Raw genomic sequence first — 16,142 nt, 5'->3', positions numbered from 1 at the left:
GGCCTCTGCAGGAGGCAGAAGCAGGGGGGGTCTAAGGTACCCGGCGGGGCCTTGCGGCGCCGGCACAAGCACGCACGTGCGCGCGGGCCCGCGCGGACAGGTGTGCAGGCCCGTGCCTACGCACGGGCCTGCACACCTGTCCGCGCGGGCCCGCGCGCACATGCGCACGCAGGCGTGCACGGCAGCTACGGACGGGCAGGTACGCGCGCCCACGCCTGCACACCCATGCGGGCACGCCCCCGCCCGCCGCAGCCCGCCCCGGCCCGGCGGCGGGGCAGAGCTCAGGTGCGCGGCCGGGCGGCCCGGACCGACCCGCGCTGCCGCCGGCGCCGCAACCCCTCCCCGCTCCCTCGCGCCCTGCCGCTCCCGCGGGCGGCGCGCCCCCCACCGGGCCCCGCCCGCCGCCGGGGCCCGCCCCCGGGGCCCTCTGCCGGCGCCCATTGGCGGCGGCGGCGGCGGGGCGGAGCCGGCGGTGTATATGAAGGGGCGCGGCGGGCGCGGAGCGCGGCTGCTCTGTGCCCCGTGGGCTGCGGTCACCTCGGCTTCTGCCCGCGCCCACGGTCGCTTCCCCCCTGCTCCGCCGGGCCAGCGCCGCCGGCCGCCCCGCAGCGCGGGCGGGCGCGCGCACCCAGACCCTCCCGGTGCCGCGGAGCCCGGCCGGGACCTGCCCGCGCCGCCCGCCGAGGCTTAGATCTCTCCCCGCCGCCGCCGCTCGCCCGCCCGCCCGCTCGCCATGGCCCGCGGGAAGGCCAAGGACGGCGACGGCAACTGGAAAAAATTCATCTGGAACTCGGAGAAGAAGGAGCTGCTGGGCCGCACCGGGGGCAGCTGGTGTGAGTGCCGGGCCGGGGGCGGCGGGGCCGGGTCGGGGGGCGGCGGCGATGCGGCGGGCACTGCAGCACGGCCCGCGGCGCCCCGCCTCCGCCGGCTGCGGCGGGGCTGCGGCCCGGAGCGGGGGAGGGGGCCGGGGCCGGCACGACGCGTTCCCGCTGGGTGAGGGCGGGGGGCCCTCCTTCTCCCCCCTCCCCCCTCCCCGGTGTCCGGTGGGGCCCCGCGGGGGCCGCAGCCCGCGTAGGTGTGACTTCAGGTGGGGCCGGGGGCGAGGCGGGGTCGGCCCCCCGCCCCGGGATGGAGCCCGGGGCGGGCCGACCTTGGCGAGGGCGCCTCGTCCTTGGGTCTCCTTCCCCGGCGGCTGGCCCGGCCCGGGAGCATCGCCGTCGGGGGAGCCTGCCCTCCCAGCCGTCATCTGCCTTGGACTTCGGGGTGGCTTTTCTTTTTTTCCGTTTTCTCTGGATAAAGGAAACTGAGCTAATGTTACCTCGTCGAGGGAGAACAATTGGCTTTTAATGCCTCTGCAAGAAGGAAATGGCTATATGTGCATTCGTGATTAAATGCTCATGATGTATTTATTAGTCTTAGTGCTGTTTGTACAGCAACTAAAAGGCTTTTAATATTTTCTTTACGCAAGTAGACAGTCTTCCAGTTGCTGCCAACCACGGCTGGTGTGCCACCCTTGTGATGTTCAATTTGGCTCCTGTTGTAATGGATCAGCTGGAGGTGCCACATCTGGAGCCGCCAGCTTTAGCTCTGGCGGGCGGGCAGACTAGAGCAGGCTTCTGCTGTATCTTTACGTGAGCAGAATTGGGTTGTGGGTGCGCATGGATAGGTATTTTCTGCTCCTGAGGCACCAGGCAACTGCGCAGTGCTTCAGATGCGGAGGCTGAACCAGGTCCTTCTCCCAGAGTGCCTGTACCTATCTGCCTAGGACTGATTTCCATTTGTGGAGTCTATCTGCAGGCTGATGATCCAATTCCTGTATTATAAACCTACCTGTTGTGGGAAGCGTTCTCTTTCAACCCTGTCGTGCTCGGTCCTCTAGACCCGCTGTGTATTTTCTGAGACCTAGGAGCGGTTTTGACCTTTAATGTGTCTTTGGTGTTAAGAGCATCCTGGCTGGGAACCTGATTAAATAAGCTACCTCCCAGCGTTTGCCTTTTGATGTTACAAAACTCAAAGGCGTTACGCTGCAGACAACAGCATTAGTGTTTGGTTTGTTACAACAGCACCTCCTATGACTGTGCTCTGGAAAAAATTTCCACACGTCCCTGACGTCACAGCCATTTGCTTTACGCTGCCTGGATACCAAAGAGTGCTTTTAACTCCTGGAGCACCACGCTACCGCACCCAGCTCTGCCCACCAGCCCTGGCTACCTCCCCTGCCTCCGGTGCACGCGACGAAGACGAGAGGATGGAGTGCCTTTCTGACAGTGTCCCTCAGCCTCTGTGTTGCTGGCTGTCCTTTCTGCTCGCCTGTCTTTCATAGACTTGAAAAGAAAAGAACCAGAACTGCCTGCTTTCATCGGGAGGCTTCTCCACTGATGGAGCTTTTTTTTACGATGGGGCTGGGGAGGGAGGAGGAATACTTCCACCTACTGCTTCCTCCTCTTCCCTTGTAGCTGGTCACTTCAAGTCCTTCAAATAAACCACCTCTTTTTCGTTTGCGATTAGATGAGGACAGTCCAAGATGAAGCAGGCTCTCTTTCAAGTACTCTTTGGCCTCTGTGCTGGCCTGCTTGTTCCTGCAGCCTGATTAGCATATAGTTGCTTGGCATGGGCTGGCTTATCCTCCCTGTAGGCGGCCTGGTGATGCCTAGTACAGTGTGTTACTGTGCAGTTAATCAGTTGAGATAATCCTTGTAAACTGGTAACTGATACCCAGAGTCTGAGCCATGCTGCGTCTCCGGGCTCATCTCCACCACCCCCCCAAGATTATTCTAGGCGTCTCCCTTTAGACCAAAACTAAATTTAGTCTTTCATTATTATGTAATTCACTTTTTAATTGGTATGAGGAGTGCTGGAGCACCTTTGTAGACATAGAAAGTTGGTAAAGCTGCAGTACTGTGACATGTCTGAGACTTTTCCTACATTTGAGATTGAGTATTGGAGGTAATTTGGGCCTGAATTTGGCTCCTGTTATCTTTAATGGAGGTGATGGCCTGAATTACTAGGGGAGATCAGGCTTTAAAATTGCTGGTAAACCTGAATGTAACATTTACTGTAGACTCTCCTGCAAATAGCTTTGAGGCCCAGAGCTTTGTGGAATGGATGTCATTCAGAGCACACCCGTAGTAGTATGGCTTCTTGCCGCTGGGCACTTGCTTCACTGAAAGTTTGTCACCATTGATAGTGTGTGATGGTAGTGTTGGGTCAGCCAAGAGATCTGTTAAAATATGGAAGAACATGGTTTAATCTTCATGTTTTACAATCCCAAATCCTGATTCATGGATTTCTGGGTTTTCAGGGGCTCATGCTTCCAGCCCCCTAAACGACTGGAGTGACTTATATTTTCTGTCTGTCTGCATCAGGGCTAATCACACTGTTAAAAATATGCCTCCGCAACAGGGCTTGCCATCTGAATTTAGTGTGCTGGGCTCTTCCTTGCAAGTGGCAAAGGCTGGAAATTTTGTCCTGAAATGTGACTGCCTTGAGGGCTTTATTTGATTCCTCTTTCTGTTTGTTTTCTCTTGCAGTTAAAATCCTCCTCTTCTATGTCATCTTCTACGGTTGCCTGGCAGGTATATTCATTGGGACCATCCAAGTGATGTTGCTCACTGTCAGTGAATTTGAGCCCAAATACCAGGATCGAGTGGCACCTCCAGGTAACTAAATAGGAGGCCCATGTTTGACTCGGTGCAAGCTGTTCTGGGGAGGCGGGTTGGTTACTCACCTCAAGAAGGAGGATGAAATAAGCATGTCGTTGCTGCGACACATACTTGTAGGGGGTGGGTATGTTGTCAGCCTTCTATGTTAACAGCACTGGGGCTTGAAGGCAATCCTGCTAGAATTAAAGGTTGCATCACATGAAATATGCCTCCTGTCTGAGAGGAGCTTGAACCTGGATTGCTGTTCTTCCCTTCCCTTAAACTGGAGCAGTGGAGTGAGGCTAAGAGGCTTCGCTTGGGAATGAGTTGTATGAAGAAGCTGGGTTCAGTTCTTCTTTCTTCGTAGCCCCTGTGTTCCCATGGGTAAGTGAAGGGAACAAAGGTAAAATGTTACTTACCCGTGAAACTGGGGTGCCCAAGGAGAAGGGGGACTGTACCAATTCTGGGGGTGCTTACTGAATTGTATTAGCCAACACTGAACTACACTGTGTGATCTAGAGGAGATGGTAGCATTTACTAATGGGTATTTCAATTGAACGTGTTGTGGGAGTTTAAAGGTGGGTCTTGTAGCTGCTTATGCATGACCTATCTTTACTAGACAAAGTAAACCTCTGCTCAAAATGAAAATGATTGCTTGAGCAGTGTCTGTGGACAGCCTGCATTGGGTAGGGGCAAAGGGAGTAACTAGCCCTTGCCGCAGGTTCCCTGCTCTGCCTGTCCAGGCTCTGCTGTGCTATCTGATTCCGGCTGCAGCCAGTGGCTGCTCAGAGGGTGGCAGGGGAGCTGTGCAACTGCTGCTTTCCCACATTACAAATGACCTTGAGGCTGCTTGGCACTGGGGATGGTAACGATCTGTCTCCAGTTGCTCTGTAAAACAGTTCAGAAGCTTTTAATAACAGTGGTATTTAAGTGACAATTGTGAGGCTGATGGCTTGTAGCTACAGAAGTTGGCTCTGGTATCACACGGTGTCTTACAGGCCCACTGTCTGCAGTGCTATGCCGTGATTATTCCTTGCTCTAACAACACAGGGAACATTACCATCACCAGATGGTGTTACATCTCGGCAAAGAATCATCTTTTTCAGATAACTGCTTTTCCACCAGTACTTTTAAAGACAGAACAGAGACTGGAACTGCTGTGTTAGTGTGTGGCACTTTTTAATGTACCAGCATGGCTGGAGTAAATGCTGTCTTAAGCACTGAAAGTGTCTGTTTCCATCTCTGCAATGGGCTCTTGACATTTGCAGGAAAGACTAAACTGTCACTGATACTGCCCAGAGCAGTTAGCTGCATCTGAAAAGCCAACATGGCTAATGGTGGAGTAGTTATTTTAATAATGTGGCTTTCCCCAGCTGAAACCCAGTGGTCTAACCAGACAGAAAATAATTAGTGAAGAAGCCCATGGATCTTGGGTCACATCCAGATTGACCTGCTGTTTAGCCTGATGTCATGTAATTACTCATTCTACGTAAACTGTTCGCTTTCTGTGCAATAGCAGTTTGCAATTCTAATTTCAAAGCAACTCTGTGGTAAATTTCTGTGTAAGATTTCAGCCTGCAGAGGATTTTTATTCATCTCTGAATTGCATACTGCACCAGTTTTTCTGGGTCTTATTCTTTTTTTAACCAAAAAAGGGAACTGAATTTTGAGACGCTCTTGTAGCGTGTACTACAGAAATCAAAATGGAGGAAGAATGCAAAGGTCATCAGGGATCTTTGTAATGGGCTTCCAGGACATGTACTGAAATCAAGGGAAATAAAATCCAGCTCCTTGATTATATGACAGCAGGCAGCCCAGTAAACAGGGGGTTTGAACCAAGGTGTAATGGCACACTTGTACAACTTCAAGGAGATATTTACCAGTTAGTAGCACAGGGCCCTTTGCAGGGCATCATGCGACAACTCTTTCTACAGATGTGGACGAGGTAGGGGTAAGGCATAGTGGACGTTGGCTCTTAATGTCAAGTCCATTCCTTGTCCTCGAGGAGCCATTAGCACAGCAGCCATTAGACCACAATGAGTCAAAAATAGCCTTTTAATGTGGGCTTTCACAGAGATTTACACTGTAGTGAGTTGCTGCACTGCTCTGTTTGGGAGGTCAGCAATCCCTGTATTCCCCTGCTGTGTAGGGCTCTCCCCTGTGCTGCAAGCACAACTGCTCTTCTGGCAACGCACGCACGTGTGGGCATGTTCACTCCTGCACTTGGTGAGCCTCTAACTCGAATTTTCTGATCTGGGACCCCTGCAGACTGTGAACTATCTAAAACAGGGTGTTACGCAATTCTAATTCCTGGTTCTTGTGGGAAGATTTGTGTCCTGGTTTCGGCTGGGATAGAGTTAATTTTCTCCCTAGTAGCTGGTATAGTGCTGCATTTCGGATTTTAGTATGAGAATAATATTGATAACATGCTGATGTTTTGGCTGTTGCTAAGTGGTGTTTACACCAGTCAAGGACTTTTTCAGCTTCCCATGCTCTGCCAGGTGCACAAGAAACTGGGAGGGGGCACAGCCAGGATAGTTGATCCAAACTGGCCAAAGGGCTATTCCATACCATATGATGTCATGCTCAGTATATAAACTGGGGCGAGTTGGCTGGGGGGTAGCGGTTGCTGCTCAGGGACTGGCTGGGCGTTGGTCGGCGGGTGGTGAGCGGTTGTATCACTTTTTTTTTTTCCTTGGGTTTTGTTCCTCTCTTGCTCTCTGGTTTTCCTTCTCATTACAATTTATTATTATTATTTTGTTCCAATTATTAAACTGTTCTCATCTCAACCCAGGAGTTTTCTTTCTTTTGCTCTTCTGATTCCCTCCCCCATCCCACCGGGGGGGGTGGGGGGGGAGAGGAGGGTGAGCAAGCGGCTGTGTTGTGCTTAATTGCCAACTGGGGCTAAACCACAACAATTTGCAAGCCAAGTAAGTATATTGTCAGCTTGATAGAGTCCTGGATTTTCTAGGAAGCTAGCAAACCTGGTTTTATTCTTGTTACAGTGCTCTGTCCTTCTTGGGCTAGTCACTGCTGTGTCAGCCCAAAATGGCTGGGAAAGGGGAAACTACGCTTCCCTTCAGGATTTGTAGGAGAAAATGCTGTAGGGGCTGCTATAATATCATTCTTGTTCTGAAATATAACAGATTTCATAACAGCAGCAGAACCTGCAGGATGTTTTATTGAGTTATTGACAGGAGTATAACATTGAAAGTCAAGTGCTATTTTTGTAGCCAAGTGTCATTACTATGCTAATTGGCTTCTGCATTGAACACAACAGGAATGTTATACAGGGCTTCAGGGCAAGCTGAGTTTTGTACCTTTCCATGATACTTTTTTCCTTGTCTTTTGTCTTGGGGTGGGGGAAGGGACAGTGCAGTTCACCTTCTTGTCCAGCCTTGCCATTGCGACAGCCCCAGCTCCCAGTTCCACGTGTGCTGTGGGCTCGGACTCTGCTTTAAGCATAGAGGACTTACCCTGATAGTAGGGAAGGATGAGGATGTTGCCTCTTAAACACAGCGTACTGTTTAAAAAATAATACGCTGTTCTTCTCTTCCCGTTCCCCACCCCAATATAAATTGGGCTGTGTATCCTGCCATCTTGTGGTGTGCATCCTGTGGAACACAGCATCCTGTTCACTAGGGCTGGCGTAGGGGCGAGAGAGCTCACTGCTGCCTAAGGCTCTTTCTAAGTGGCAGCTGGAAAAATCCCTGCTCAAGCCAGGGGATTTCAAGTGTCCTGCTTCAAGTGCTGCCTGGCCATCATGTGCCTGGGCAGTGAGTGTATCATGGAAAAGGCTGCCCTGGTGTGCATTCCCCACTTGGCTTATTGAGCTTGGATGGCAGCAGGGAGGTGGCAGGAAAGCCCCAAGGAGTGTATGCCACCTCCTGTGAAGTAGCACTTTTCTGCTCTGTCTCTTGTTGTCTTAGTACCTACATCTGGAAAAATCTGTGAATCTCAAGCTTCCAGGAATGTTATTGGCCAAGCAGATTTTGCTGCATTTGTAGAAAACTTGCACCTGCTTTCTGCACTTTGGGGATGAGGTAGAGGGTGACTGGAAGCTTGGGAGGACATCGCTTGGTATGGAGGCTTTTAAAGTCTATGCTCATTTAGTGAGCTGGGGGGATGGTAAATAGAAATGGTGTAGTGACCACTCAATTTGTCATCTGTGTCATCCCAGGAGTGTTCAGACTCATTCTGAACCAAGATTACATGGTACTTGGAAATGAGCATTGCATGATGAAGCAAGAGTGATTACTATGGACTTGCACAACCATTCCTAATAACAAGCCTGACTTCCCACTTCTAGTTTCTTCCTCTTTACCCTCAGGACACTGTTTTTCCTGAAGTCTTGCTCCTGTAGCTATAGAATTATAGTCTGTGTGGAAAATCTAGTTTTAAATTAAGTTGAATAAATGTGATTTTTAATCTGCAGTGGTGTTTTGGAAGTGGAACTGTAGCTGAAAAAAGAAAACCCAATTACTTTACATGGTATTTTTGGCTTTTGGTATCTTTGTACATCCACAGAGTTAGAAAGCCAACAGAAGGTGGTGTCTGTTACCAAGTCAAGGCATCACTCATCATTTATGTGGACAGTGTCAGTCAAGTGAAGATAGGAATAATTTCCTAGCAATGCACTCTACAAGCCAATTGCAGAAATTTTCTAAAGTAGTTTGACAGTATTTTAGCAATAAGTTATTTGATTCTTCCACAGGTAAAGAACAGCATCACCACACTTGACACCATGGTGCATCTCTGTGGTAATAGCATGAGATGCAGAACTGTGGCAAACAGATTATAGTCTGAAGATGGGGAGAGCGTTGTTTTGACTTCTGGCTATGAAAGCACTTGAGGCTTTGTTTCTTTTCCCCCATACGATTTGCTTATGAATGGCTTCCTCATGTGCATGAAGCCCCTAAGAGGCTTATTCATCCCTGTACTTTATTGGAGCCACATACTTCCTTAGGTGTCTAGCAGCCCATGGTAGGTAGCACTGGAATGGTTTGGCTTTGTAATTTTTTTTTTTCCTCCCTACTTGCTTCTGTTCCCCTAATGAGAATGAGAGAAGGTTTCAGAAAGGTTACAGACATGTTCTGCAGAGGTTACATGCTCTTGTCAGATCAAATCAACACTTTTTTTTAAAACAAGATTGCTTAAGAAGGGTTCAGTGATAATGCTGTCCTGATAACAGCATTGCAGCTTTTATTCTGCCTATGGGATGTACAGGTGGAAAACAAGGAAGGAAATGATAGATCTGTGCATAGGGCTTTGTGTCCGGTCGGTTGCAGGTGTGTGAGAATGGAGGTTGTGGTGGAAGCCAGTAACACATTTTTAATCAGGATAAAGCTATTTTCATAACAAGCCTTTCATCTTCACAAAGATTTACTTCCTCACTTCATAAGTGGGAAGACTGATCTCCACTTTGTGCTTGTCCTAAACAAAGAAAGTAGCTGCTGTACCAAAGCTCAGTCTGGTTCATCCAGGTACCTGTAAATGCCCAAAGTTGGGCTGAAAGCAGCCCAGCTATGGCCACAGGCTGAGTCTGCCTGGTGGGAATGGTTGTTCTCTTGCACTGGCTGCTGGAGCAGCTGTACGGAGGTGCTGCTTGGGCTTCAGTGCTGTTCTGCAAAGATTTGCAAGATGGGCATGCTTTGGATGGGCATCTGTTCTTCCAACCAGGTCACTTGTCCCATGGGCAGTGGGTTGGCTTTGGACTGTACGTATCAGTGGCCAGGCTCTCCTAACCAGAGAACAGGGATATTCTGCTAGGTGGTTTTTTCACACCACAGGGTGTATATTGCTGACCTTCTCTTCACCATTGCCATGCCTGCGTGGGTGCCTTTATGCATTACCTTGGACAAGGTAAAGAAATAGAGGTGGGGAGTTCCTTGGTTCTAGAGGTCCTGAGCAAAACTAATAGTTTAACTGCCTGACTGAAGCTTAACAAGCCTGGCCAAGCTTTCTTGAATTTTATATTTATACACTTGAATGACACACCTGTAACTTGAACTCTGGAAAAGGCAGACTCAGGAGAGGAACCAAGGCCTGCCTTCACTGCAATTCCAGATAGCCACTCCAAGTGACTCTGAGCCTGTTGCTTCCCAGCTGAGTGGTAACATGAGGAGGGTTTGGCATGATGGGATTAAAGTCCCTTACTAAAATTGAACCCAGCTTATTTTATATATATTTATAACAGTTTGTGAAGCAAGAAGGCAAGTAATTGCTTGAAAAGGGGTTGAAAGCCACTGACTTTGGAGGGTAGGACATAATTCTGCTAGTGGAGTAGCAAGTTGCTTCTAACCTTTTAACACTCAACCTGGTCAATTTGTACCAGAGGGAGTTTTGAGCGGTTAAAGCTGCTTCCTGGAATAAAACTTGAAACCCCAAGCTACTCACTGGGTGTCTCACTATCTTTGGCTACTAGGAGCTGCGTTTAGGGGAACAAAGCTAATCTTTGTCCTAGGTTACAAATTCCAACCCAGTGGGTAGCGGGGCGGGGGGGGGAGTGGTGAGCTGGCTTGAGGAGGGACTAAGCAGAAGCACTCAAGTGGCTTTGGAAAAATTGCTGGAGTCACAAGCTCCTGTGGGTTGGGGCCAGCCAGCTAAGCTGCCTGAGTTTTGCACCAGGGGAACTTGTCGGCAACAGGCCTGTCCTGAAAGCTGTCAAAGCAAATGCTGCTCCCCTGCTCCTTTTTCTTGTTGTCGCTAAAATGAAGATGACAAACTGAACAGAAGTTAAGACCTCAATAATTACAGTGGCTGCCACAAAAGCAGCATGAACTCCAGTTCCCATTACTTAAGTTTAAAGTGTTAGCCATGCATCAATGCCTTCAATTAAAATGTGACCTAAACATCATGCAGGAGCAACTATGTCCGAGTGCCATAATGAAAAGCAAAGGGGTTGGCACTTTTCATCATCTGTAGGCATTACTTGTATCTGGTCCCTTCTCTTCTCCATGCATTCATCCTCCTAAAGTCAAAAGCGGAGCTAGTTATGCAGCCCAGAATCTAGGACAGTCTTTTAAACATCTCTTCTGTGTGGTGGTATTTCCTACTCACCTACTCAGTGATGAGCTTCTGATTAGAGAGCTCAGAAGGCTATTTCTGCAATCAGAAATCCCTCCTTACAGAGTGAAAAGACCAGAGAAAGGGATCAGGCTGATGAATTTACTGAGTGAGAAAATGTCTCCTGCCCTGTAGTCTGCAAGGGAGACTACACAAAGGCAATGTGGATTACAGCCAGCAGAGACCATACCTGACTTGGAGAACCTCTCGTATTTTATTGCGAGGGTTCATGAGTGGGCAGCTCTGATTTTTATCCTAAACATATAGTGTGTTTTGCAGACTTTCAAGTTAACCTATTAGGGATGCATACATAAGAGTAGGCTTCTGTGGGACTTTATTGTGTATGGTTGGTCTCAACATGCAGACAGCTTCCCTTCTGTCCTTGGGGAGGAGGCAGAAGTGGGCAGGGGACCTGTGGTTGACTGTTTTTCTTGAGGAAAACCTTGACTTATAGCCTGCCTTCTAGATTCTGTGATTTTTATCTGCTTAGTGATGCAAACATCATGACGAATATTCCAGACTGTTGTTGGAAAGAGGAGATAAGAGCCCGTCAGAGCCTCCCCTCTAGTGAGCTTAAGCTGTTTTGTGCAAGTCCTGAAGTCTGAAAAATAGAGATTATTAGCATGAGTTACGTTCTTGGTGTGTGTTGCATTGCCCGGAGGCTATGCAACTCTGAGGTGTACTTAATGTTTTCCTCCTGATTTTGCTTTTCTTAGGACTGACACAAATCCCCCAGGTACAAAAGACAGAAATTACCTTTACTGCCTCCGATCCCAAAAGTTTTGAGCCGTATGTGAAGAACCTTGAGAAGTTCTTAAAGGACTACAATGCTGATCAACAAACTGAAAATATAGTATTTCAGGACTGTGGGGGTAAGTCTCAATTGTTTCCTGCAGCTGAGGGCTCTGACCAATGCCTCTGTGTCAGTTCCATCAGAAGCTGAGGGTGAGCAGTGGTGGTCTGTCTTTGGCGGCTCCTTTTATTGTAACCAATTGCTTGTTGGTAAACTGTCAGGCTCTGGTTTCAGTCATAGGGCTGCTCATTCAGTGATTAGTTTGGACAGACCAGACTTGGCCAGGGATGTACCTAGAAGCTTATTGTAGAGGTTATATGGTTGGGAACTCCCAGATTTCACTTGGAGAAAGTTGCAGCTGACTGTAAAAAGCGTGTGGCGCTGACCTTATCCTCTCTGAAAGCCACGGGGGTTTTACTGACGACTTTGCTAAAGCCTGTATCAGTCCTCTTGATGCAATGCAGCAAAACATCTGGGAGGTATTAACCTGTAATAGATTATATGTAATAATGTGGAATGAGACTTATCATCTCATGATACATGCATGTAAAATCTGAGGGGAATGTGCTTGTAAAAGCTGCCAAAAAAGTCTGAGCCAGCAGATTATAAATGTGTTTGTTCTCTTGTAGTCTGGAAGAATCCTCAGTTAAAAAACAAAACCCCCACAAACTTGCTGGTCTGGGACCAGCCCACATGTGGGGGGTGGCTGGGTGCAGGTCTGTGGTGTCAGCCTTGAGAAGGTGGTGTCACCTGTTTGGACGAGGAGGAAATCCTAACTACACAGTGAAGCATAAGTGTTGCTGTTCCCAACAAGCAAAAGGTCATGTTGCATACGGTTGTCTTTTCATTCCCCTGCCACGACAGACATACCTACCGATTACAAAGAGAGAGGACCATATAATGATGCCCAGGGCCAGAAGAAGGTCTGCAAATTCAAACGTGAATGGCTGGAAAACTGTTCTGGAATAAATGATCCCACCTTTGGGTACAAGGATGGCAAACCATGCATCATTGTCAAGCTCAACAGAATTATCGGCTTCAAACCTAAGGCAAGTATATCTTCCCTTTCTAACAGAAGCTACTGATGAGAAGTTGGCTGCAGATTTGCTGTGCCTACTTTTCTGTCTCTGGAGAGAGATCAGTATTAAACCCCTTCTGCAGAGGAGAAATTGAGAGATTATTTGAGTAACTGGCCTTAAAAATACTTTTCATTAAACAGCAATGAAAACTGCACGCTGCAAGTTGGTAACAAGTAGCAATGAACCTCACAGTGCAAACTCCTGGTAATTTATCTGGTAACTTCTGAGCCTGCTAACTGAATTGCTCTAATGGGGTATTTTCTTCAAATGGTAAAACCCGTTTTAAGTTCCTGTGTGCTTCCATGGGACCATCCCAGACCAACTCTATCTGTAGTCAGATCAGTACGTTGTGTCATGCCCCGATCTACTCCGTTCTCTCCTCAGGCAGTGTAGAGTTGCCTGCCTTGCTAAAACCACTTAACTAAATGAAGTCGTGCTAATATTCACTATCGGACTGATACATAGTCTATAAAGCGTAAAATACATCTGAGATCTTTAGGTTATTTAATGCAGTTTCCCAGATGCTGTGGGATGTCTCTGTCACCTGCTTGCTCTGTGCTGCATGTGAAGGCATGTTTGCAGTAATGCAAACATCTGAAGGATGTTTATCTGGACAGGAATGGCTTTTGCTTCTAGTTTTTTCCCCAACACATTTAAATGCTAAAAAATTCTCTAAGAATTCAGTGGCAGAGCACGTGTTATTGAATAAGGTGGTGTGCAAAACCTGCCACTCCATCTTCTGGATGGAAAACACTGCAAGTGGTGTGCTAAGCCACCTTCACCACCATCCATTGGTGCAGTCGAGGATGGGGAATGGTGCTGTCTAGCTAACATGTTTTGAGGAGCATTTTTCTTCAAAGGGAGCCTGCCCTGTGCTAAAAGAAACGAGTTGAATCTTGGCTCATCTGATCCAGGGTGGAAACAGTGGGTGCGTTTTGGCAGGAATGTGCTGTGCTTGGTATGCAGTGGTTGTGGGATGACATAAGATGCGCAGGTTTGACTGGGGAAGAGAAGGGTTTGGTGTGTTCCTCTTTCCTTTGCCACAGAGCTCTGAAGAGCTCCAGACTGCATGACATGTGCATTAGAAATGATGTGTGTATCCAAGGCAATATTTGTTTTCCTTGTTCCACGCTCCAGCAGAGACCCTACAGCTCTTGTGTTGGGCAAGGTGTGTGTAAAGCAGATCTGAGAGCTGCAAGGTTGTGAAGCAAAACTACTGCACCGAAGACCAACACCAGAGTTGGCACTCGCACCCTTCCCTGATGTGCTCAGAGCCTTTGTCCTTCCCTGTAGGTGGTGTCGAAGTTCAGACATGTCAGGGTGTGACTGCTGCTCTTTGTTCTTTCTTGTGCATTTCCAGTCCTAGCTGCACTCACCTGGGGCAGGTGGCAAATCCTCCAGCAGTGCATCTCTTCCTGCCACTGCCTGGGCTTTGCACAAACAGGCCCCGCTAGCTAGTGCTCTGCTGTGAAACACTCTCCCCTGTGACGCCACGAAATGGAAAATAGCCTGATCTCCTTGCTTTGGTATCCACAGCAGCAGAGCTGTAAGAACAGACAACAGCTCTGCTTGGGTTAAGTTCCCTGGCTTCTAGTTGTGTTATGCTGCGTGTCTGTCCCAGGAACCACCACCAAGAGCTGTTGCCTCTGAAACAGAGCTAGAAGGGTTTCTGGTTAATGTCATGTGTTTAGTACCACTGAGCTTTGCTGCTGCAAAGGTGCTGCAGTCTGCAGAGAAGCATTTGGTGTGTAACATCCCCTTGTTTTGGGTTTCTTCTAGGCTCTGGTAAATGAGAGCCTCCCTCCAGAGGTTATGGCAAAATACAACCCGTATCTCATCCCTGTCCACTGCGCTGCCAAGGTAAGTTGAAATACACTAGAGCAGAGTTGGGAAGCTGCAGGGGAAGAGTGTCTGAAAGTCTTTGTCCAAGTGTAGTGACCCCTCCCTGCCCTTCCGCAGGCAACAGGGGTGGTTCTTACTTGGGATATCTCCCTCTTTGGAACAGGAGTTTCTCAAAACCCAATTGGTGACAAATGACAGCGCTGCTGTCACAGGGAGGGGTAAAATCAGGGCTGGATAGCAAAGGCTATCCTCAAAAGTAGCTATTTTGCTTCCAAGTGCTGTCCTGGAGCTCTTAGCAGGGATGGCTGAAAAAAGGAATCCAGGGAAGAGGTATTTTACTTGGCATTGTAAAGCAGCTGAGAAACAGCAAACTATTTTTTTTCTTTTTTAGCCAAGATAGTGCATTAGTATGACAGGAAGCTGTGGTGACTTCTGAATGTGTAAAGAAGTGGTTGAGTTCTTCAATAAAGAAAAGACCTTCTCTGGGCTGATGTGTGCTGGGAGGTGCTTATTGTGTAGCTGCTGGTTAGACAGCGCTTATGTGTCCTTTCCACCATTGGGACTGTCCTCATGCTGTCAAGATTAGGATCAGTGATGACCAAAGAGAGGTCGTGGTCTTGGTGAAAAACAGATGCTGCTAGGGAAAAGGGCTGCAAAAGGTCGAGTTTGGGCATTTGTTGTCATTTATTCTTCCTTTTCCTGCCTCCCTAGAAAGATGATGATGCAGACAAAATAGGCACAGTGGAGTACTATGGGATGGGTGGCTACCCTGGCTTTGCCCTGCAGTACTACCCCTACTACGGCAAGCTCCTGCAGCCGCGGTACCTGCAGCCGCTGGTGGCAGTGCAGTTCACCAACCTGACCTACGACATGGAGGTGCGCGTGGAATGCAGGGCCTACGGGGAGAACATCCAGTACAGTGACAAAGACCGCTTCCAGGGACGCTTTGATATTAAATTTGACATAAAAAGCAGCTGATTGTAAGCACAACTCTCTTCCCTCCCTCCTCCTCCTAGCCATTTAAAAAGGTTAAAAAAAAAAAGAACAAAAAAGAAAACCTACTAGTCTTGAACAAACTGTCATACGTATGGGACCTACACGTAATCTATATGCTTTACACTAGCTTTCTGCATTTACTAGGTTAGAATGTAAACAAAGTGTAGCAATAGGTACAAATATTTATTCTACTGTAAATGACAAAAGAAAACAAAATTGAGCCTTGGGACATGCCCATTTTTACTGTAAATTATGATTCCATAACTGACTTGTAGTAAGCAGTGTTTCTGGCCCCTAAGTATTGCTGCCTTGTGTATTTTATTTAGTGTACAGTACTATAGGTGCATACTCCGGTCATTTTTCAAGCCATGTATTGTATCTGTTTTCTACTTCTTGTGAGCAAAGACTTTTGCTGTCCAAGGTGTAAATACTCAATGGGACTAGAACTGGCATGATACTTCTCATTATTTTGTTCCTTTTCAAAGAAAGGCCCACCTGTGAGACTATACTGAACAGCACTCCATATGGCTTCTGACTTTTCTGTGGTGTTAGGGTATTTTATTTGGAGGGGTGGCAGGGGAAACTAACTTAAGTGAAGTTAAAGAGAATAGATGATTGTGTACTGTGCTTTGTAGCAAATGCTGTCTCTCTCTCCACCTTCTCCCTCATCCTCCAGTATGTTGTGTGAGAGGCCAGGTCAGACTATCACTCTCCTCAGTGATAGGC

General features: G+C 48.2%; 1 protein-coding gene across 1 annotated transcript; it reads left to right on the top strand.

The window, feature by feature from the left end:
- The first annotated feature begins 516 nt into the window (after positions 1-516).
- Positions 517-15,496, top strand: ATP1B1 (ATPase Na+/K+ transporting subunit beta 1). Its single transcript, XM_072882800.1, has 6 exons — positions 517-833; positions 3,531-3,659; positions 11,423-11,578; positions 12,364-12,548; positions 14,358-14,438; positions 15,132-15,496. The coding sequence occupies exons 1-6, from the start codon at positions 734-736 to the stop codon at positions 15,396-15,398; spliced, it is 918 nt and encodes a 305-aa protein (XP_072738901.1). The 5' UTR covers positions 517-733; the 3' UTR covers positions 15,399-15,496.
- The last annotated feature ends 646 nt before the right edge of the window (positions 15,497-16,142 follow it).

This window comes from Ciconia boyciana, chromosome 1 (genome assembly GCF_034638445.1).
Source record: "Ciconia boyciana chromosome 1, ASM3463844v1, whole genome shotgun sequence".
Classification (NCBI taxonomy): domain Eukaryota; kingdom Metazoa; phylum Chordata; class Aves; order Ciconiiformes; family Ciconiidae; genus Ciconia; species Ciconia boyciana.
The sequence above is the reverse complement of the archived record's forward strand: the minus strand, read 5'-3'. Positions and strand labels throughout refer to the sequence as shown.